General features: G+C 54.3%; 7 protein-coding genes across 7 annotated transcripts; 3 read left to right on the forward strand and 4 right to left on the reverse strand.

Annotated features, from left to right (window-relative positions):
- Positions 1-21: 21 nt before the first annotated feature.
- Positions 22-2,444, reverse strand: CONPUDRAFT_93870 (propionyl-CoA carboxylase; the record flags this gene model as incomplete). Its single annotated transcript, XM_007777163.1, has 11 exons — positions 22-129; positions 190-404; positions 478-645; positions 709-752; positions 823-1,343; positions 1,402-1,426; positions 1,482-1,626; positions 1,680-1,725; positions 1,865-1,985; positions 2,046-2,257; positions 2,379-2,444. 11 exons carry the CDS (start codon positions 2,442-2,444, stop codon positions 22-24), a joined length of 1,671 nt encoding a protein of 556 aa, XP_007775353.1.
- Positions 2,445-2,648: 204 nt separating this feature from the next.
- CONPUDRAFT_67490 (uncharacterized protein) lies at positions 2,649-4,939 on the forward strand (the record flags this gene model as incomplete). The annotated part of the gene is made up of 5 exons (XM_007777142.1): positions 2,649-2,682; positions 2,772-2,898; positions 2,951-3,464; positions 3,524-3,704; positions 3,759-4,939. The coding sequence occupies 5 exons, from the start codon at positions 2,649-2,651 to the stop codon at positions 4,937-4,939; spliced, it is 2,037 nt and encodes a 678-aa protein (XP_007775332.1).
- Positions 4,940-5,124: 185 nt separating this feature from the next.
- On the forward strand, positions 5,125-7,050 carry CONPUDRAFT_85836 (orotate phosphoribosyltransferase). Its single transcript, XM_007777164.1, has 6 exons — positions 5,125-5,227; positions 5,297-6,471; positions 6,541-6,631; positions 6,691-6,730; positions 6,786-6,819; positions 6,884-7,050. The coding sequence occupies exons 1-2, from the start codon at positions 5,130-5,132 to the stop codon at positions 5,874-5,876; spliced, it is 678 nt and encodes a 225-aa protein (XP_007775354.1). The 5' UTR covers positions 5,125-5,129; the 3' UTR covers positions 5,877-6,471; positions 6,541-6,631; positions 6,691-6,730; positions 6,786-6,819; positions 6,884-7,050.
- Positions 7,051-7,560: 510 nt separating this feature from the next.
- CONPUDRAFT_147711 (uncharacterized protein) lies at positions 7,561-9,485 on the forward strand (the record flags this gene model as incomplete). Its single annotated transcript, XM_007777165.1, has 7 exons — positions 7,561-7,566; positions 7,596-7,719; positions 7,778-7,946; positions 8,135-8,233; positions 8,290-8,377; positions 8,481-8,969; positions 9,028-9,485. The coding sequence occupies 7 exons, from the start codon at positions 7,561-7,563 to the stop codon at positions 9,166-9,168; spliced, it is 1,116 nt and encodes a 371-aa protein (XP_007775355.1). The 3' UTR covers positions 9,169-9,485.
- A 2,377-nt stretch (positions 9,486-11,862) lies between these two features.
- On the reverse strand, positions 11,863-12,477 carry CONPUDRAFT_160044 (uncharacterized protein; the record flags this gene model as incomplete). Its single annotated transcript, XM_007777166.1, has 2 exons — positions 11,863-11,950; positions 12,017-12,477. The coding sequence occupies 2 exons, from the start codon at positions 12,475-12,477 to the stop codon at positions 11,863-11,865; spliced, it is 549 nt and encodes a 182-aa protein (XP_007775356.1).
- A 1,425-nt stretch (positions 12,478-13,902) lies between these two features.
- On the reverse strand, positions 13,903-16,222 carry CONPUDRAFT_160045 (uncharacterized protein; the record flags this gene model as incomplete). Its single annotated transcript, XM_007777167.1, has 5 exons — positions 13,903-14,723; positions 14,785-14,876; positions 14,942-15,609; positions 15,685-15,999; positions 16,055-16,222. 5 exons carry the CDS (start codon positions 16,220-16,222, stop codon positions 13,903-13,905), a joined length of 2,064 nt encoding a protein of 687 aa, XP_007775357.1.
- Positions 16,223-16,660: 438 nt separating this feature from the next.
- Positions 16,661-18,923, reverse strand: CONPUDRAFT_160046 (aspartate kinase; the record flags this gene model as incomplete). The annotated part of the gene is made up of 8 exons (XM_007777168.1): positions 16,661-16,680; positions 16,735-16,978; positions 17,032-17,490; positions 17,551-17,801; positions 17,855-18,014; positions 18,067-18,162; positions 18,218-18,665; positions 18,727-18,923. The coding sequence occupies 8 exons, from the start codon at positions 18,921-18,923 to the stop codon at positions 16,661-16,663; spliced, it is 1,875 nt and encodes a 624-aa protein (XP_007775358.1).
- Between the last annotated feature and the right edge of the window lie 1,932 nt (positions 18,924-20,855).

Genomic DNA, 20,855 nt, shown 5'->3' on the forward strand with positions numbered 1-20,855 from the left:
ATGAATGCCACATCTCTTGACTTATAACTTGTAACCCTGCCCCACCGGCGTCCTACCTGTCCACCCGTAGGCAACTTGCTTCACCGCCAACCTAGATGGCAACACGGCCGTGTACACATGCTCCACCCACTACATAACCGATGTACGTCAACGACTAAAGGCAAAAAAAAAACACAAAGTAAAACCCACCTCACAAGCCAACCTCCTCGTATCCCTCGGATCGACAATCTCATCGATCCCAAACTGGCGCGCAGTGCGCAACGGCGCGCGCACGCCCTCGAACTGGTCTAGCAGCTCCTGCATGCGCACTTCTCTCGCCTGTGGCGTCGGCGCCGCGTCGAGCTCGCGCTTGTAGGCCGCCTCGATGCCGCCTTCGAGCGGGAGCGAGCCCCAGTCGCCCGAGCCTGCGTTGTGCGTTTTGCGTTTTGCGTCAGTTCACCCAGAAAGGGGCGGGCAGAAGGGGGTGAGTGGGGACGCACCAAGCCACGCGCGTGTTCTTTCCGTCTGAGGGGTCGGCGAACGCGCCGCCTGCTACGCCGAATGCGCGTCGCATTATGACGGTGTAGAGGGGTACGCTCGCGTTCCACAGGGCGGCCATTGCGGAGGCGCCGTGGCGGATCGTTGCGGTGTGTTCGGCTGCGGACCCTATAATGTGGCGGAGCGGATTATAGGTTTCCAGTTCACCAAAGGTGTGTGAGGCGGACGTACCAACTGCAAACCCCGGTTGATCCACGAGGTTAAGTATCGGTAACCTAGGCAAGAACGCTCGTACATTAGACGCCGCCCTTCGATAATGCCCAGCAGGATAAAACACCAACGTACCCAAAATGATCACACATCCCCACAAACCGCGCCACCTTCTGACTCCCAAGCGCATCCAGCGCGCCTCCGCCGACCGTACAGTCGCTCGTCAGCACACCCACAGACCACCCGCCGAGGCGCGCGAGCCCAGTAACGACCCCCCGCCCCCACGTCGCCCCAATCTCAAAGAACGTCGACCCCTCCTCACCCTCCTTATCCTGCGCCTTATCAACGACCATCCGCACGATGCTCCTGACATCATACGTGCGCGCTCTCCGCCGCGGTATAACACTGACCAGCGCCTCCTCGCGCCTGTCCACCGGATCTGCAGTACCGCCGTCGTTTTCGCGAGGCGGTAGCTCGAAGACGGACTGCGGGAGGAACGAGAGGAAGCGCGCGATCTGCGCGAACGCGTCGGGTTCCGAGAGGGCGACGTTGTCGACGGTGCCGTTCGTCGCGTGCACGTGCCAGCCGCCGAGGTCTTCTTTGGAGAGGTCTTCGAATGTGGCTTGGCGGACGACGGGTGGGCCGGCGGCGAAGAGCTGTGGTATTCTACTAGTTAGTCGGTTTGCGGGCGGGTGCTTTTGCTGAGAGGCAGACCTGACTGAGGCCTTTGACCATTACACTGGACCATGCCAGAAGTTTTAGATGCCAGATGATGATGCGTGTGGGTAACATACCTGAAGTGGCTCATGGCTGCCTTTGCGGCTGCCAACCCGACGACAGGTCCGAGCAGGGCGCTAGCTACGGGGACGGTCGACAGCGCATACATGCTTTGATTAAGCCCAGGGAGGAGTGGGATGTACGTCGCGCCCATGGTGAGATCTACAAGCAAATGAGTGGAACTGCGTGGCAGGACTACTCAGATGAGAACATACACGTCGCGACGCTTCCGCCTCCACTTGACCCGTCCAGGAGGCGGATCTATGGTGTTTTCGAAGTGAGAATAATATCAGACTATGATCCAAAAGTAAACGCAGACCAGTGGTACACGGGACTTCCAAGCCATATTCTACATCGCCTCTAGTAAGCCCCCCGCACAGCAAAGGGACAAACCACGCACCTCGCCCGCCGGCGCCTTCATCTGTATCCCCCCATCCGCATGCCCTCCGCGCACAGTAAAATCGTCCGCCGTAACAAATACACGGCGCCCGTTGACCCTCCCAAAGCCCATAATAGCGTTCCTGTCCCAACCCGTTCGTTCACCGCACACATCCCAGGAATTGTGTCAAAGGCGAACTCACGCAGGCCGGAACTCGCGTAGCTTCCCATCGCCGTCGTACACCGGCGTCCCGGTGACAGAGCCTACTTCGGAGAAGGAGCGCGCGTCGAGGAGGGCGTCGAGGCGCTCGCGCACCCAGAGCTTGTTGGCGGCTTTTTGGCGCGCGTAGCCTGGGTCGTTGGAGTTGGCGGTGCGCACGAGGGAGTGGACGTGGTCGAGCTCGGCGAGCGCTGGCTATGCTCGCCGTAGTTGATAAATGTACGCCGAGAGGTCAGTTCAGGTGTGGTGGAGCATACGTAGCGCGGTTGCGGGGTAGCGAGGACATGAGAGCCGGGGATAGGGGGAACGAACTCACCTTCCAGTCCTTGCCGTCATCCTTCACGCCCTCGTCCTTGCTCTTGGGTTTCGTTCCGTCTGACATCCTCGTCGCTCGATAGACCCTGGTGGACGTCGGGGAGAGATATGTGCTGGGTTATCACAGGTCATGCATGCCTGTTCAGAACAGACCATCGTGAAGCATGACCTCGTCAACACCCCACGCTCCCACAACACCCACATGCACCTTTGATCTTGCTGAGGCCTCTATCCACCAGCCAAGCCGACTCGCCCAAGCCTAGCCGTCGACATGCCCAAGGTGCTCATCGCGAACCGCGGAGAAAGTACGTCCCCACATCCGCTAATCGACTCAACGCTCAACCTCGCCTACATGCAGTCGCAATCCGCATCATCCGCGCCGCCCACGAGCTAGGATGGACGACCGTCGCCCTGTACACCTCCGGTGACACAAGCCACGCCACCTTCGCCGATGAAGCCGTCCACCTGGCCTCCGCCGCCGAGTACATGCTACCCGAACGCATCCTCAACATCGCTCTGAGGTGCGTACACCTTCCTCTCCCCCGCCTCCTCATCACAAACACCCTACAACAGCACGCAATGCACGCACGTCCACCCAGGCTACGGCTTCCTCTCCGAAAGCCCCGCCCTCGCGCACCTGCTCGTCGACGCACCCGCACCTACCATCCCTATCACCTTCATCGGCCCCGCCGAGTCCACCCTCCGCATCGCATCCGACAAGTTCGCCACGCGCGAGCTCGCCCGCGCGCACGGTGTCCCCGTCGCACCGGGCGCGCTCGTATCTTCCGCGAGCGACGTGCGCGCGTTCGCACGCGGCGCTGGTGTTGGGTACCCCGTTATCATCAAGGCGCTGGACGGAGGCGGTGGGCGCGGGATCAGGCTTGTCGCGTCGGAGGAAGGGGTGGAGGAGGCGTTCGAGCGGTGTGTCGGCGAGAGCCCGTCGCGGCGTGTGTTTGTCGAGAAGGCGCTCGCTGGGCCGGGGTGGAAGCACGTTGAGGTGCAGGTTGTGGGTGATGGAAATGGGGAAGTGGTTCATCTGTGGGAGAGGGAGTGTAGCGTGCAGAGGAGGTTCCAGAAGGTCGTTGAGGTACGCCTTCGTACGACCTCGACTATCCAGGCGTGTGTTTCAACGACTTGAACTGGTAGATCGCGCCCTCGCGCCTTCCCCGAAATGTCGTCGACCCGGTCCTCGCCGCGTCCGTCAAGCTCGCCAAGGCACTGAAATACAGGGGACTCGGAACGTTTGAATTCCTGCTCAACGCTTCAACACACGAACACATCTTCCTCGAGATCAACCCGCGGGTGCAGGTCGAGCATACCGTCACAGGTATACTTTTCCCCATACGCCTATATCATCCCCCAAGTGCTAACCTCCACCCAGAGGAAATCACCGGTATCGACCTCGTCCGCACCCAACTGCTTCTCTCCCTCCCTTCTCCGCCTCCCCTCTCCTCCATCATACCCCTCCAGCATCAACCCCGCGGGCACGCGATCCAGCTGCGTCTCACAGCCGAGGACGCCTCACGCAACTTCGCCCTCTCTCCCGGCCGCATACACGCATCCGGTGTACGGTGGCCGGGCGGGCACGGTGTACGCGTTGATACGTGGTTGACTGCCACTCCTAACAACCAGGATGACGAGCGGGAGACGGAATGGGAGGTTGGCACCGAGTTCGACGCGCTGCTCGCTAAGATAATCATTCACAGCGCGACTTGGGAAGAAACCACTGCGCGCGCCTTGCGCGCTTTGAGGGAGCTTCGCGTTGGTACTGGTGGTGACAACGGTGGAGTTAAAACGAACGCGGATGTTCTAGCAGGTGTGCTTGCGCATCCCGCATGGGCAAAGGACGGAATCGACACAACATGGCTCGAGCGAAACCTCGAAGATGTTCTGCGGCTCGGTCGAGGTGCACTGGAGCGTCGGAGCGTCAAGGGACTGGAACCACAGCGCCCGTCACAAGCCGGCCAAACCAGCAACGCATCACAAGCAGACGCAGCCCATCCACAAGGCGGGATAACCATCCAACCCGGCACATCCTTCCAGCTCTCCCTTTCCGTCCCCTCCCCCGCCTCCGCCGCGGGCACCGACACGTTCCCCACAGGCCGCCACACCATCACCCTCGCCTCCCTCGCACACAACACCTTCCCCTCACACCTCTCCGGCACCCTCTCCTCCTCGCTATCCCACCACCCCGCGGTGCACTTCGACCTCGCGCGCCTCGCCACGGCCGCGAGCATGGCAGACTACGAGCTCGCGCGGCCGGGCGACAGTGCACACGTCAGCGCGCCGCTGGGCGGGAAGATCGTCGAACTGCATCCGGCGCTTCTGCGCGCTGATACTGCCGCTCGTTCAGAGGAGGGACAAGAGACGGAGGCAAAGGCTGTGAGGGTAGAGGAAGGGGAGACGGTTGCGGTGCTGAGCGCGATGAAGATGGAGACGGCGGTGCGTGCGCCGCGAGGGGGGGATGTCGTCCGTCGGGGACGCGGGATTGAGGTCGGCGCGATTGTGGGCGAGGGTGTGCTGTTGTGTGTGCTGGAGAAGGGGCTGAGTAGTCGCTTGTGATGTTTGTTTGTTTTGTGCTTTTGTACCTGGAAAGTTATTGGGAGGCGCGACGCGACGCGTCTTTCTTGTACACGTGTTTTTTGACTTTTCGCTGCAAAAGGCAAATCTAAGAATCAGACGAGCGCGTAGATAATTTTTGTGCATCTTGTTATCTCTTGTCACCAAACCTCCACTTTGTCCTTCTACAACGATGTCCACAGAGCTCACCTCGTACCAAAAGGATCTTCTGCAGCACGCAGAAGACGTCGGCGCCCTCAAGTTCGGCACGTTCACGCTCAAATCAGGCCGGTACGCCTCCCCACACCATCCCACCATCCACCGACCCCCTTGAGCTCACACCACAATAAACACACGCAGCATCTCCCCGTACTTCATCAACGCCGGCCTCCTCAGCACCGGCCCCATCCTCTCCTCCGTCGCGACCGCCTACGCCGCCTCCGTCTCCTCCCTCCCCGCCTTCGACGTCCTCTTCGGGCCCGCCTACAAGGGCATCTCCTTCGCAGCGTGCACCGCGCTCGTGCTCGCCGCGCCGCCCTTCGCGCGCGCCGTCGGGTTCGCGTACGACCGCAAAGAGGCCAAGGCGCACGGCGAGGGCGGGAGCCTCGTCGGCGTGCCCGTTAGAGGGAAGCGCGTCGTTGTGCTCGACGATGTTATGACGGCGGGCACGGCGGTGCGTCTTGCGATCGAGAAGATACGCGCGGAGGGCGGCGAGGTCGTGGGTGTGCTGCAGCTGCTGGACCGCGAGGAGGTCGGTGCGGAGGACGCCGAGGGGAGCAGCACGCTAAGGGAGGTGGAGAGGCTCGTGGGCGGAGAGGGGCGCGTGCAGAGTGTGCTCAAGATGCGCGATCTGATCGCGTGGGTGAGGGAGAAGGGCGGGCGCGAGGAGCAGCTAGAGCAGATGGAGGCGTATCGTGAGCGGTACGGCCGGAAGGACTGAAGGGCAGCATGTGCGATACCATAGCATTCGTTGGAGACGTGAACAAGAAACGTTGTATTTATTAAGACATTCCCAAGAAAAACATAACACACCCTCGCGTCGGATGCCCACCCCGCACCTCTCGAAACCCTTACCCCCTCCCCAGACGCTGCCCAGAGCCCCACCGATACCCGGCCCCCTGCTGCTGCTGCTGCCTATCCCTCGGCGCATACGCCCTATACGCCCTATCCCCGCCCCCGCTACCCGCCCTCACGCCTCCCCGCTCCCCAAACCACTCCCTCAGCCACCTCGGTGCGCGCCCCCACCCCGCATACGCGCCCGTCTCCGCCGCACCTGCGCCCGTGCCCGACCCCCAGACGAGCCACCACCACAGGTGCCCGACGAGCATGCCCGAGACGGCCTGCGCCGCGGCGCTAGTGCCGCCCATGAGCAGGTCCATCGCGAGGAGCGCGTACGGGTAGTATGCGAGGGGAATCGTGACGAGGCCCATGACGGACGCTTGGGCGCCGGGCGGGGCGAGTGCGGATTGGAGGTAGACGAGGGAGTGCAGGAAGGCGCGGTTGTGCAGGAGGGAGCGGAGGGGGAGGTTGGATGCCTACAGCGGGGCGTTGATGCGTTAGGATTTGGACGTGCGCGGGATGTGGAGTGCGTGTGGTGTACGTACGAGGATTCCGAGGGCGGCGAAGAACGCCTGCCAGGCGAAATCTGCTGAGCGGCCTTGGTAGTACTGGCTTTCGATGCCTTCGGTGGTGCGGCTGGAGACAAAATGAGCGGACCACGCCAGACGTATGTACACGAGGAAAAAAATACGCACAAGAGCATGAAAAACTCGAAAATGTAATCCAGCCGCGCAGCTATACACACAAGCCAATCAGCAGTCCGCCTCACCCAACCAAAGCCCAAACTCACGTCCAAGGAAGAAACTCGTGTACGCCCTCCACACCTGCCAGATCATTCGTCAGCCACCACGTCCTCACAGGCATATTCCCGCAGCATAAAAAGCTCACCTCAAACCGCTGAGAAACCTGGCTAGCCACAAAAACGAGGTTGTACGGCGAGATGACGCCCAGCGCGGATGCACCAGTGATGGCGAGAGACGACCCCGCGATGAACCGTGTCACCGGCGGGATCTTTTTTAGTTCTGCTGCTATTCCTTCGGACATCGTGCCGTATATTTGAGTTAAAGAGCGCTGTAAACTGGGCTTGGACGAGAGAATGCGAGTAGGCGAAAAGGAAGAGTGGACTCTCGAGGCAGAGGACACGATGACGTGAGAACCGTAGAATGTCGGGGAAACAGGGGAATGCCACGTGGTGTAAGATTCCCACGGGCGCGACTGGCTGTTCGACGCGACCTCCTTCGACCTGCTCTACGAAGAAACACCTTGCAATACGCTTGCAACACGTCCTCAGCTATATTATCCACAGTAAGACGCCCGTTCTGTTCTACATGATCCTTGGATACTTCGAAGTCACCATTCGGGTAGGAGAGGGGATTACATTCTCGAAGAGTTTGGCGTGACAACGAGCGAAGATCAACAAGAGGTTACGGGGTGGATAGCGTCCGAGGTCGGCGAGGTAGCGTCACAAAACTTCCTGGATCCCCCTGGAGAAAGTGCCAATCTTTGCCTTTCATAGGAATACTGGGTTGTGTTCGAATGCATTAGTCCGGATCAACTCGACCTTCATGTCGGTGAGATATACCTGGATGGCAACCCGGAGGTGGACACAGTAACTCCCATTGAGCCCAACTCCGAAGGTCCAACATTCGCGAAGGGATGGGAAGTCGGCGAGGACAATCCGTACGCAGTTTACCCTTTCCAGTTCCAAGAGCTCCAGTTTTCAGGTGCGTCATGCGGCTGCTGTTAGACGTTCAGCGAGCCACATTGAACGATCAATGTCAGATGAGGGGGGAGACGTCGACAATGATGAAGCAGATCATGTCGGAGAGATCCGCGTGCACATCAGAAAGGCCATTCGTACTGGTAGCGGAGGGAAACCCATCGCCGAGAAGGTGCCTAAGAAGCGCTACAGAAAGGGTGCAATCAAGAATGGTGCAGTTCAATCCACACAGTATGCATGTTCGTGCTTTGGTGTCAGGACGCCCTTGTTCATGGGAACAGCGCAGGAATGTGTAAAGCTCACAAGCCATATGCGGTAAACGACTATGAAATCGCTGACGAGTCAGAGCCACCCCTGAATGTAGTGTTCCGCTATAGACCGCTCGGTGCGAGCACTTCTCGCTTTACTTTGCATATCAGAATAACACGAGGAGCTCCAGAGGTTCTTCAAGCCAATGACATTGCGCCTGACGACGGATCGGAAGACGACGAGCCAGATGGGCCGCCTTCCGGGTTAGTGTAAGTGTTACTGATTCCTATCACAGCTGGTACCGAATCCAGTAACCAAACCCCAGTGTAGAAACACCTAATGCCATGGAGGTTGATCCTACGTCGGCACCTGGCACTTCTGAAAACCTAAACATACAACAAAGTGATGCTGACGTGCGCCGTCGACGATCCCAGAGCTCCGAATTGGAGGTAAACATTATACTCGCCTATCGGCGACCGTCTGCCTCAGCTGTTCACTAAACCATCTATCTTTCAGTACATGGATATACCTGAGCAACAGGCCTCAGTGCCAGGACAGACTTCGTCGCCAACACACGCCAGAGCTTATTCTCTGGAGAACGCTCAAACTCCCCATGACGAGCGGGAAGATGTCGCTCCAGTAACTTTGGAAGAGGAACTACTTCCGGTAACCACTACCCAACCAATCTCATCTTCGCTTCTCCCCAGAAACGAAGACGATGCTGCGGCAAGTACCAGAAATCACGGTACACCAGCAACAGGCCAAGATGTCGTACCGCCTGAGACCGGGAACAACACGGAGATTAAACCCAAGAACGAGCCTAATGTCAAGGTGAAGATCGAAGGTCAAGCCCAAACCAACAGCTCTCATTCATTGCAAGCTACGGACGAACCGGCCGTCAAGACAGAAGAACAGCCAACCGCCATACCTGGCAGAGCACGCAGAAGACAGACAGAAACGGCCATCAATCAAGAAATGCCACGGTCACGGTACGATGAGCTGCTTGTGCGTGCTTTCATTGCTTCCAGACGATCTTTGCATTGATCCTGCTGAATATCTCCAGGGGGAAGCGAAACAGTTCGAGGAAATGGCAAATTCTCTGCGAGAAAAGGCGCGTAAACGGCGAGAAGAGGCTGACCAGCTCACGCAGGATGAGAAGGAGCGTAGAGGAACGTTCAGCTCTCCGATAGTTGTCGATGATTAGATACGACTTCAAGATACTATCCTTCGGCGGCCCTCGAGTTTGTTTTCGTCTATCACTGTGTGCCCGCTTTCCCTCGGAGAAAATCTGGGCTTTTCAAAAGCAGTACCTCCGAATGTGCCTGATATTAATGTCTAACGTGGGGTACGTTTCCGGGTTTATGCTCTTCTTATTCAGACGTATGAACCTTGCTGCGGGTTACGAGGAAGCGCCGCGCTGCGTTCCGGGGGAAACAATGCGAACCTGGGCGGAGAAGGCGGTGTGAGAGTACATAGGACTCTGCTGTGCCGTAAAAGCAGTGGAACACTGTCTGGTAGCTCCCTGATTAGTTGGAAAGCGTTGAACACCATTTGCAAGGCTGGACATTCTGATAAAAAATGTTATGAGCATGGTAGCACGTCGAAGTGGGAGTCCTGTATTTAACCATCACTGGTGTGAATACATATCATACAGATTATACAAGAAACGCCTCCGTTACCCTTCGGCATTGAGACGGCAACGGAGGGGAATACTATATCATTTCTGTACCACAATACATTAACAGGTCAATAGCAATGGCGCATCAGCGCGCCACTTTGTATACTCGCGACGAGCTTGTCATGACGCGCCGGTCAGGCCGGAGAAATAGTGCGAGCTCTGCGGGCGTCTTGGCGGACTCGCTTGCCCTGACCTGGCGATAATTCTTGTTCCTATCGACGACGATGCCCTCGTGCGTGGGGATACTACAAATCGCATGATGATAAGGGGTGAGGAAGAGGAAGGCGAGGGGAGGGGAGACGATGAGGGACTGGGAGATTTGGGCGACGATTGGCCCACTCTTATAGATGAAAAAGTCCAAGGGCTTAACATATCGGGAAATTGTCTAGAGAATACATTTGGACGTTAGGGGACGTAGAGTTCTGGATCTCGAAAATGCATCGATAGAGGGGACACCAGGGCAGATAGGTCATATGGAGGGGTTGGCGAGCCGGAGGCGAGCAGAGAAGCTCCCGAGGGGTTCAGCCTCCGGGAGGCCCAAAAATGGCAAGGGGCCGGCAATTTAGGAGCTGTCACGTGACACGGTCTGGCTCGCTTGGCGGAGAGACTTAGGTGCTTCGGAGGCGACCGTCCAAGTATGGTAATAAACCTACTTGACCGATTATGACCGAATGGACCGAATGGACCGAAATTAGGTGGACCCCTCCGTATGGCGTAGCTGCTGACACCAGCGCACGTTCCGATTGGTCAATGTATTCTACTATTTCAATACAATTCGCACTCGAACAATTCTGCTTTAGCAAACTGGCCGATCCCGTCGTCTTGTGGGCATGAGCTGACGCGGCCCACATTTAACATCGGTTCGTAAACGGGTGCGGAAGTGTGATTTGGGTCATTTCCCCGGTCCTGCATTCAGTCTTTCGGAGCAGCGAGTGGGGGTGCTGTGAAGAGCACAGGAGTCTACAACCAAGCAATGGCAAACAAAAGCCGACCATCTGCTTGTAGATACGATTGATTAATCGAGAATAGGGGAAAGCCTCGGAATTCCTCAGCGCAGCTAGATATCACGCGTTCAGCCAAGCAGTCTAAGATCGAGTCAAGCAGCAAGAACATGCGGCTTGTCATCAAAACGTCGAACTTGTTATATATCGCCTACGAAGGTATGTATTGTTGGAATTAGTGTTCTCATCTCGCGCTGACGTGTCGTAGATTATCTTGTTATATCCGATATTTCGTAGCATGTACAATCATGTCGTAGCTAGTCGTAATCTTCAAGCGATTTTCCTTCCGAGTCGGGCACCCTCCCCTTGCCCGGGACAAACGCGGTGTGGGTCGTCGCGAGCCCTAGCGACCTCGAATTTCTACATGTATCGGGCCTGGTCATCCCCATGCGTCTCCAGCTCCTTCTTTGTCTTTTGAACTCGGCGACGAAGGTCAGGAATAACAGCAGGACCGACTTCCTTGCTATCTGTCATGTCTTCTGCTACCTTGACAGCTGCCAACGCACAGAAGCACGCCATCTTCCGGCGCTGCAAACTAGTACTCGTGTGCGCTGTGTTCCCTAACGCCCTCAAAAGCAAGGGTCTTGCGCTATGTGATTCACTGACGAAAGATTCTCCAGCATGGTTGCTGAAGGATATTATCGCCGAAGAAAGCTCAGCCGCCGTTCGGTAAGGTCTAGATGCGCAAGCGCTGGCAATGACAGCTTTCAGGCCACCGAACTTGTTTCCTTTGAGGATCTGCGCCTGCGCATATTTGAGGCAGATTCTAATGACGCGCCGGATGACTTCAGGATGTGTGATCTGCTGAAGCTGGGCTAGGGAAGTGGAAGAAGACAATCCATCCGGCATCTTTTGTAGGAGTTGTATGCTGTTCAGAGAGCTGCGTTGCGCCAGAACACCCAGTAGGCGCATCAAAGTAATTCCCCCCATTGCGTTTTCCGGAACAGAAAGAAGCAGATTGAGTTGGCTTCTAATGTGCTCCGTCTCTGAAGGATTTGTTGGTGGATGCAAGAGTGGTGTGAGCTTTTCGACAAATGCGCCTCTTGATTCCTTGATAGCTCCATAAGCAAGCTGTAGCAATGACTCTATCTCGACATTCTTGACGCCACAAAGGTCCGCAGCGAAAGCCAGTGATGAAATAAGTTCAAGAACAAAGACGCGGGACCTGGCTGATACAATTGAGACTATGCGCACCGCTAGCTTGTATTACATGAGTGTATCACATACCGAGATTCTTCATGACATCATCGTAAAATTTCTTCCTTCCAGGATCCTCGGGAAGTAAGACATCAAGGTTGCGGATATTCCTGTATGAACAATTTATGATTGTGCGTGAGTTGCGCTGCAAAATAATGCAAGTCGGTTGAACGTACTCTCGAAGTGCGATGCTTGGTGCGAGGTCTTCCTCATCCTCGAGTTTCAGGTACGCGCCAATGATCCTCTCTGACCATTCCTTTTGCGCGGTAAGGATTTGCAATGCTTGAGAGACAGACTTGAAGCCCCGTGAAAGAAACGTGCCATCATTCGGCGTAGGAACTCCGGGTATGCTGTACAACGGGCAACTAAACAACGCGCTCAGAGTACTGCATGTCAAGAAGCCCATAATGGACTCAGGAAAGAACTTTGGGCGCTCCAGTAACATGCAATCCAGCAGGCAGTCCAGAATGTTTGGCCTACACTTCAGGACGGCAAGGCGAAACTCCGGAGGGAGTACTACCGGAGATCCCGTCACGAATTTGTGAGCTGCTCTCATAGCGTGCTCCTGTACGCGCCCAAACAGACGTGCCTCCATCGCCCTGCGAGTCTGTGCATCTTGGTCCCATAAGCCGGACATCTCTAGCTCCGTGTCATATTTACGTTGCCATTCCATGGATGACTTGTCCAGCTGTCCTAAGCTGGCTTGTGGATCCCTAAGTACGCAGAGGCAAAGACCTTCCAAGGCTCGTGCAGCTATAGACGGAGGAACCTTTTGGGCCACAGCCACCCCAACGGCTAGACGTTCTAGCCTTTCTGCCGCCTCAATCTGAGAGAGAAGCGCACCATGTTCAAGGGTCTATTCCAACAAGAGTCAGAATCCTTCCTATAATGCGAGTTTTTTTCACCAACATGTAAGCAGAGATCGATGTAATTGTTTTCCAGAAGCCTGTCGTATAGCATTGCATGATCTTGAGAGCTACCAAAAGCCGAAAGGATGTCGATCACCGCATCCACCACGGTGAAATGAGACAACGGGTCAGCGGTGGCTACTTCTCAACATACACCGTTACAATCTGATTGCGTAAGGTGAAGATCTTCATCGCCGACTCTATGAGGCCAATCTGCACACATGTTCTAGCAAAGGCATCCCAATGAACCGGGTTTCCCGGGGATGCGACCACAAGTCGCTCCATCGTATCTTTTCCTGCAGAAATACGCTCTGCAACGCATGCCTTTTGATATCTAGAGTTAGAGTGGTCATTCGTGTAGCAAAAATGTTTCCATACCAGAAACGTCGAGCGAAAAACCGGACTGCAACTTGGATCGGCAATCATGGAAAAGCTCTCGAGCAAGTACTCTGAGAGCTTTGGTTCACGATATTTCAAGCCTAGGTTGATCTGACTCTCCATCTTGTCGTATTTGTCGCTGGATTTGGCGGTGGTGTGCTCCGTAGTCATGGCTGTGCGTGGTGGTCGTCCGTGAGTAAACTCTCAGGCGGCCAAATATTTCACGGCACTTACTATCACCGAACACGTGTACGTAGGATACACCGGCGCCTGTAGTCCCCAGCACTGCTTTTCAATGCGGGAAGTCCCTCCAACGTCTCCCAATGGACTAGGGAGGTCGGTCCGAGCCTTGAGGAAGGGACGATGCAATAGTTTAGGGCCAGCATGGCCAGCGTAGTCAGTACATAGCGTGTTCGCACGTGTTCGTAGTCACTCATCCTTACTGTACGAGTACTCTCGTCGTCGTCTTCTCCAGGACTGACCGTCTCACCGAGTAATTTGATACCGACCCCAGGACGGCTTTCCGACTCATAACAGTGATCGGAACTTTTGGATCTGAACAGTGCGCTAATTTGTGTCATTTGTTCATTATTTTGTTAGATAGTGCTTCTTTCACTAGATGTTCTGGAGGATTTCCTGAAACCTGGTTACAACACCGTGAAATGTACTAAAATACATCTTACTCTAGTATAGTAGAATCAATACAGCCACAGTATTCAGCATGACTCGGAGGTTCTGATTCCAAACCCTACGCGAAAGTGGTTACTCTATCGCTGTTAGCGCAATACGTGTCTGTACTTTAGATCCCCGTACGTATCTAGCCCGTCCTTTGCTTCCTGAAGTCGAAGCTTGTTCTTTTCTACGACGTTTTGACCAAGTGCCTGCGCGACAAAAGGGTCTTCTGCAGCCTCAACTGCTGCCAGCGCGCAGAAGTACGCCTCTTTCCAACGATCTAGGTATATCCATGTGTGCGCTGCGTTTCCTAGAGCCCCGGCTAGCAATCTCCGTGAGCCAGTTGTTTCTGTTGCATACCGCCCTCCCGTGTGATTGTCGAGAGCAACGATAGTTGCAGCCAGCTCGGCCGCGTTTCTGTAGGCACGGCATGCGCAGCTGCTGGCGAGTGTACTTCTGAGTGAGCTTGCGATCTTGTTTCCAATGTCAAGTTGGTCCCACGACCTGACGAGAGCGATGTTGATGGTACGATGGATAATGTCTGGATGAGTAATTTGCTGGATATGATTGAGAGAAGTTAAGGAGGATAGTCCATCTGGGGGACTTCGAAGAAGCTGAATACTATCCAAGGCATTACGCTGCGCGAGGACTACAAGTAGGCGCATTAGAGTGATCGCGCCCAAAAAGGTCTCCGACGGCGGAAGGATAGTGCCAGTTTCTTCGTCAATGACATCTTTCCCTGTACCTTGCGAGGGAGGTAGTGCCGGTACATTCTGTCCACGTTGACCTTCGGTATGTTCTACTTTACTCATAGCTTTGTAACCAACACGCAAGAATGACTCGACCTGAACATTTCTGACGCCACAGACGTCAGCCGTATGAGTGATGATCGATATAAGCCGAAGAAGGCAGAAACGGGATTTTGCTACAGGGGATTTAGTTGGGAGTTAGAATAGATTTCCTGTCATGATGGACTGCGAACAAACCACGTGTATCGGGCTTTTTCACGAGACTTTGATGTATCCTCTTCTCCCTCTCTGCCTCGTGAGGAAGTATATCGTCGAGGTTACGGATATCCCTATATTATTGAGACCTTGTCAGAGAAATCGTGACAGTCACATACAGTAGGCTAGGTGGACTTACTCTGGTATCACTGTGATATCACCCTCATCCTCAAGGTTTGAGTACGCATCGATAATCCGCTCTGACCACTCATGACGAGATGTCAAGATCTGCAGAGCTTGAGAAATAGACCTGGAATCGCGTGAAGGAAATGCCCGGTCGACTGGTATTGAAATACCTGGTATAATGTAGGAAGAATGGTCCAGCAACGAGACGATAGTAGAGCAAGCCAAGTAAACCACATTGGACTCCGGATAATACCTTGGACGTTCCAGTAGTGTACAATCGAGCAAAAGATCGAGGATAATCGGTTTGCATTTGACAACGGCGAGGCGAAAGTCCGGGGGAGGGAGCGGTGGCATTGTTAAAAGCTTGAGGGGTGCTTTGATAACTTGCTCCTGAACCCGCCCGAACAGACGTGTAGCCATGCATCTACGAGTGTCTTCATTTCGGTCCCATAAACCGATGTCCTCTAGCTCGTGATCCAGCTGGCGCTGCCAATGTACGCATGGCTTTCCCAGCTGCCCTGAACATGCTTTTGGATCTCGCAAAGCACAGAGAAAGAGGGGTTCCAAGATAAGGGCAGCAGTAGACGGATCCATCTTGTTGAATAGAAATGCGTCTTTTGCGAGGCTCTCTAGTCTCTGAGAGGCGATTAGCTGAGAGACGAGCGGGCCACGTTGTAGATTCTTCAAAAATTAAAAGTCAGCATATCTCAGAACGTGGAACGTTGTTCGAGATACACATGTTATCAAATGACCTACATGCAAGAGTAGGCCAACGTAGCCATTTCCCAGAAGCGTCACATGTAGGACGATACGCTCGTCGGGGTCACCAGACGACAGGAGGAGTTCGAACACCTTCATTATCATGAATGGCACGGTCATTTCGCGCGAATCTTCTTCCCTGAGATCTGTTACCTCTTCATGCTTGAATGTCTCCAATAATGATTTCATCGCTAGACCACCATGGGCGCAGGCTTTAGCGAACCCGTCCCACCCGGACTCGGTCTGGTCTGAATCGCCCGGCTCGGGTGGATCTGCTTTGCTGGCCTCCCCGAATCTTTCGATGAGACAGCGCTTCAATACATGGTGAACGAACAGCCAACTATATCCAACGGAGGGCTTATCGTACCAAAAAGATGGAGCGAAATGTGATGTTGCAACGAGCATCCGAGATCTTGGCAAAAGTCTTTTCAAGATAGCGTCTGAGTTCGCGCTCAGGCTTTTTGAAGTGTGACCTGATTTGACTCTCCGTTTCGAGGATGAACTTGTTGTGTTCAGAGGCGGAGTCCGTACTCATGGTAGTCTCTGGACGAAGGACAATGACACACGTGTCCCTAGCACGTATTATATCCTCTTCGGACTCAGATGTCCAGATGTGTATTTGATGTTCAGAAGTTCGATGTCCGCACCAGTCTTGCTGGGCGTGCCTTTTCTAAGGTCGTAAGAGTGAGTCTCAGCAAACAGCCCGCACGACAAAACCAACATAAATATAGGAAAATGATAAATACAACAAATATGGAGAAGAGATATTACAGCCCCGCCCACTGTGAATAGATAGATGTAACAGCGTTTTCGTGCTATAGAGTTGAACTATATTGGCACGTGTCCCTACTTTTGAACGCTCGAGCAGTCCGAGGTTGGATCCTACACGGTCAACATCGAATTAACCTGTAGCTGACGTCTCCGCAAAATGGCATGCGTACCGAACCCATGAATAAATAGTGATCTAAATCATTCAGAAGAACCAAGGTCCAACTGCATGGAAATCATAAGCGATATCAAACGTCGAAAGAAACGACAAGTGCGCACCTCTCCCCTTCTCCCCTTCCGGCTTGATCTGCAAGCAACTTTGATGTATAAGGTTGAGAGCCTTGACTGCGTCCGAGCCCTTGATGACACACGAGATGTTGATCTCGCTCGCACCCTGGCTGATCATCTCGATGTTGACGTTCCCCTGCGCGAGCGTGGTGAACATGCGCCCCGAGATACCGATCATGTTGCGCATCTGCTTTCCGACGAGTGAGAGGATCGCCATGTCGCGCACCATCGACACCTGCAAAGTTGGCTCAGCACGTACTCGTTCTGCAAGAAAGGGCCGGAACGCACGGTTCCGAGCTGATGCAGATCCGTGACAAGCCTGTCAATGACACGTCCACCCAGCCCATCCTCGATCGCCATACTGACGTGCACCTCGCTCGTGCTGATCAGATCCACAACGACGCCATACCGATCCAGCGTGCCGAATATCCGCGCTAGAAAACCGTGCGACACGCTTTTGCGATTCGAGTTCACGTTGAGCACGACGATGCGCTCCTTAATAGTCACCGCCGTCGGCAGGCGCTTCTGGCGGTGTGCCGCGTCGGAAGCTATGCCGAGCCCCTCGAGCGTCAATGAAGAAGCCGAGATGGGCTCGCTGAACCCGGGGCGTCCGCCCGTTCGCCCGGGCGTGTCAGACATGGGAGGTCGGGCCGCTGCTTGCTTCTCCGGGTCGGGGTGGATGAGGGTCCCTCCACCGAGTGGGTTGTTGACGTTTTTGATACGGATGGGTATCTTCCTGCGAGTGACCTACATGAAATTCCTAGGCGTTAGCAAAATAACAAGAAAAAGGGCAAGTGTGCGGTTTACCTGCTCCATAGTGAAGGGATGCACGACCTCACTACCGTAGTACGTCAACTCTGCAGCCTCTTCCGGGGAGATGACGGGTATAAGGCGAGCAGTAACAACTTTCCGAGGGTCAGCAGTGAAGATCCCGTCGACCTCTTTCCAGATCTGCAGCTCAGAAGCGCGTACGCCTACGGCGAGGAGCGCAGACAGCAGATCCGTATACCCCCTCCCAACTTGACGGAGCAGAGAGCCCGGAACGGGACCGAAGAATCCTAGGAAAGATGCTCAACGACGTTCAGTGCAGCACGATTGCTAGGATACACACCAGTCACAACGGCGACACGCGATCCGCATTGCAGTATACGTGCGCCAACAGCTTCGGCGACACCATCGTAGAATGCCTGTCCCAGCGAGCCCTCGCCCGAATTGATGTCATCCGATGCTGGAACGACATCCTCTAACGAGACGTATTCGGCATCTATACCCTACGTATACGCCATGACTGGGAAAGGAACGGAACATCGAGGCACTACTTACCTGATCCCGCAGAACCGCAGTCATAACTTTACAGCCAAGCTTCTCGCCGAGACCAATGATGCTATCCCGGGAACGAGGCGAGATCTCATCCACGATCTAACGAGAACCTTGTCAATTAGTCATCAATGACCTTTAAGGAAGAGGGACAGACCTGGGCAGCGGACAAGAAGTTCCTCAACCACTCGCAATCTCGCTCAACCTCCGCCTCCAGCTCCTCCAAGATGGCCTCATTCTTGATGACAGCGCGGGCGGCCGTGAAATGCTCGCTTTTGATCAGATCCACAGTGACATTAAACGAACCCTCCGATTCACCCTGTGGTGGCGAAGCCGGTGTCAAGCCAAACAAGGGGGATGATGAACGCGGGGACGAGTGACTTCGCGCTCGAGGAGTATTAGCGCCCGGAGTGCCAGGCGTGCTGACGGGTATCCTTCCGAAGATACCGCTGGTCACCGGGGTAGCCGAGCCAAGAGAGGTCTTCGAGGGTCTCTGGATCGCCTCGGACGCTGCACGTAGCAGTAGGTTGGTCGTCCCGAGTGCCTTGGTTGATCCGGAGCGCGCGGAACAGACGATGGCGATCTTGTTTGTGGTGCAGTGCGTCCTTTCGCGTGAAAGACATCAGATATGAAAAACGGGCGTCAGGAAATGAATGCATGACGTACGACACTACATCTCGTGCGATCTCGACGGCAAACTTGCCTACACTTGTCCCTCCAAACTTCTGTATAATCCACGGTGCATCCCCTTTCGGGCAGTTTGGACGTAGGACTGGAAGGGCGTCCAAGGAGACTCCGTCAAGAGTGGAGGACACTGTCAGAGGCGATGATGCCTCCTGTATAGGCTCGATAATGGCGGCCATGTCGACTGTTCAGTTAAATCTTCAGGCTTAAAGGTCACGTCGCGTCGCGTAGCTACCCAGCTGGCTTTTCAGATGTTAGCTTGAAGGAGGATGTGGCGATTTGGAAAAACAGGGTTCCGCAGAGAACTTCGTCGCCCCGGGGGCGTTTTCAAAGGAAAGATGGGGCAGAGTCGTATGAAAGTGCATGGAGAGGGGGCGAAGGCACGCCATTCACGTTTCCCGCATGAGTCAATTTGCCTGCCTTATTTGACAATATCCCCCTATCTTCCCACGCGCTAGGCAACAAAGCCGAAGTTGAGCCGAAGTTCAACTTTCATATGTTCTGCAATGCTTGGCTCATCCAGCTTGATGATGTTCTGAGTATTAGTCTGACAGCATAACGACACATACATTGAGCAAGAAAATATCAAGATACGTTTTGCCACTCGCACACGGGATCGATGCCAGGTTACACTCTTACTATCGGACCGATCTTCCGACTCGCATACTGGACTTCCTCGGCCGACATGCGCCTACGTACGAGAGACTTCAGCGCCAATCCAAAGTCCAAGCTTATTAAACTCTTGAATCGCCAACTGTGAGCGGGAAGTTGACTTTGATGAACAACCAATTCTCGCTAAGATTGTGATATTGGTTGAACTTGCCTAAACTAACTTTGATCAAACGGCAACCCTTGGGCGAACATCGATTCTCATACAAACCAGACATTGAAGCCATCCCATCCGCAATTTGAAGCAGTTTTCTGACTCTGTAAGGTTGCAAACCTTTATATATATAATAACACTAGCCTTGTGACGATCACGATGTAGTAGTCAGTTATACACGTCTACAGATATAATGAGTTCTTGGCTTTCAACCATGTGCACCAGAGGAAAATGCACAAGGAGTTCTTGAGTCTTTCTCCTAGAGGAACCGCGGCTTTCTCCCAGCTCATAATAACACAATCAAAACTGTGCTAAAGGCTGCTCCAGCGCGCTCCAAAAGACCCGAGCCTCGACGTGTGGTTGTTACATTTCATTATTATTCAATGCTCTATATCTCAATAATGACAAGCACTCGAGCGCACAGCCCACGCAGCAGCCCACATGCTAATGGAAAATAAGCAATGAGTCATGGCAAGCGATTAGTTTGCTGTTGTTGCGACAGTACCCAAAACCCACGCCGGGGCATGCTTCCGGCGGGTTGAATATTTGAATATGAATAACGATGCACTCTGGCTCAAGCGCTCAACGCGGATGACCCATGATGCCTGAGTAATGTGTTTACTGGTTCAACGGTATGTTATATACGACTTAATGCTCAACAAGAACATCAATCGTCATAGTCATCCTCCGGCTACATGGGAAAGTAGACATACATTACGTTTTCCGATACCACTATCAATTTTATGAAAATGGCAGAAAAACATATGAGTTCTCGTGAATCAATATTGAATACACTACCAGCTGGACGCCAAACAAACCAGCTCAGGCCAACCACTCGGATATGTTCTTACACATGTGATTCTTTTTTCTTGTCATGGTTCCTAGCTTCATCTATCTCGCCACGATCACTCACGTTCATATCGTCCCTGTTCCAACATACACATGTCAGCTCATTTTTGGACAGCTCATGTGTCATACGAACGTTTAGGGCGTTATAAATCGTTAGAGTTTGATAGTGCCATCCTCACGGGCGCTCAGAGTGTATATACCGCCTTCCCACATGAACGGGCTGCGCGGCGGGACCCGAAGGGTCATTGGCTGACGGGGTTGCGCCGTCTCAGCCATTGAAGGTGCCGCTCAGTAGTGCGCAAGTTGTTATCGAAAAAATCGCCGTCTAACCCGATGGCGTATGAATTTGGACTGTAGGTCCACTCCGGAGCTGCCGCTCTCAGGATATATTTCGGTGTTGAAGGTTTTGTGAGTGGGTCACTGGTATGTTTCACCTCCG

The sequence above is a fragment of the Coniophora puteana genome (assembly GCF_000271625.1).
Source record: "Coniophora puteana RWD-64-598 SS2 unplaced genomic scaffold CONPUscaffold_20, whole genome shotgun sequence".
Lineage (NCBI taxonomy): Eukaryota > Fungi > Basidiomycota > Agaricomycetes > Boletales > Coniophoraceae > Coniophora > Coniophora puteana.

Coding starts and splice junctions, on each gene's coding strand:
- CONPUDRAFT_85836 (XM_007777164.1), top strand. CDS start 5,130: ATGTCCACAGAGCTCACCTCGTACCAAAAGGATCTTCTGCAGCACGCA. Junction 5,228..5,296: donor TTCACGCTCAAATCAGGCCG/GTACGCCTCCCC, acceptor AAACACACGCAG/CATCTCCCCGTACTTCATCA.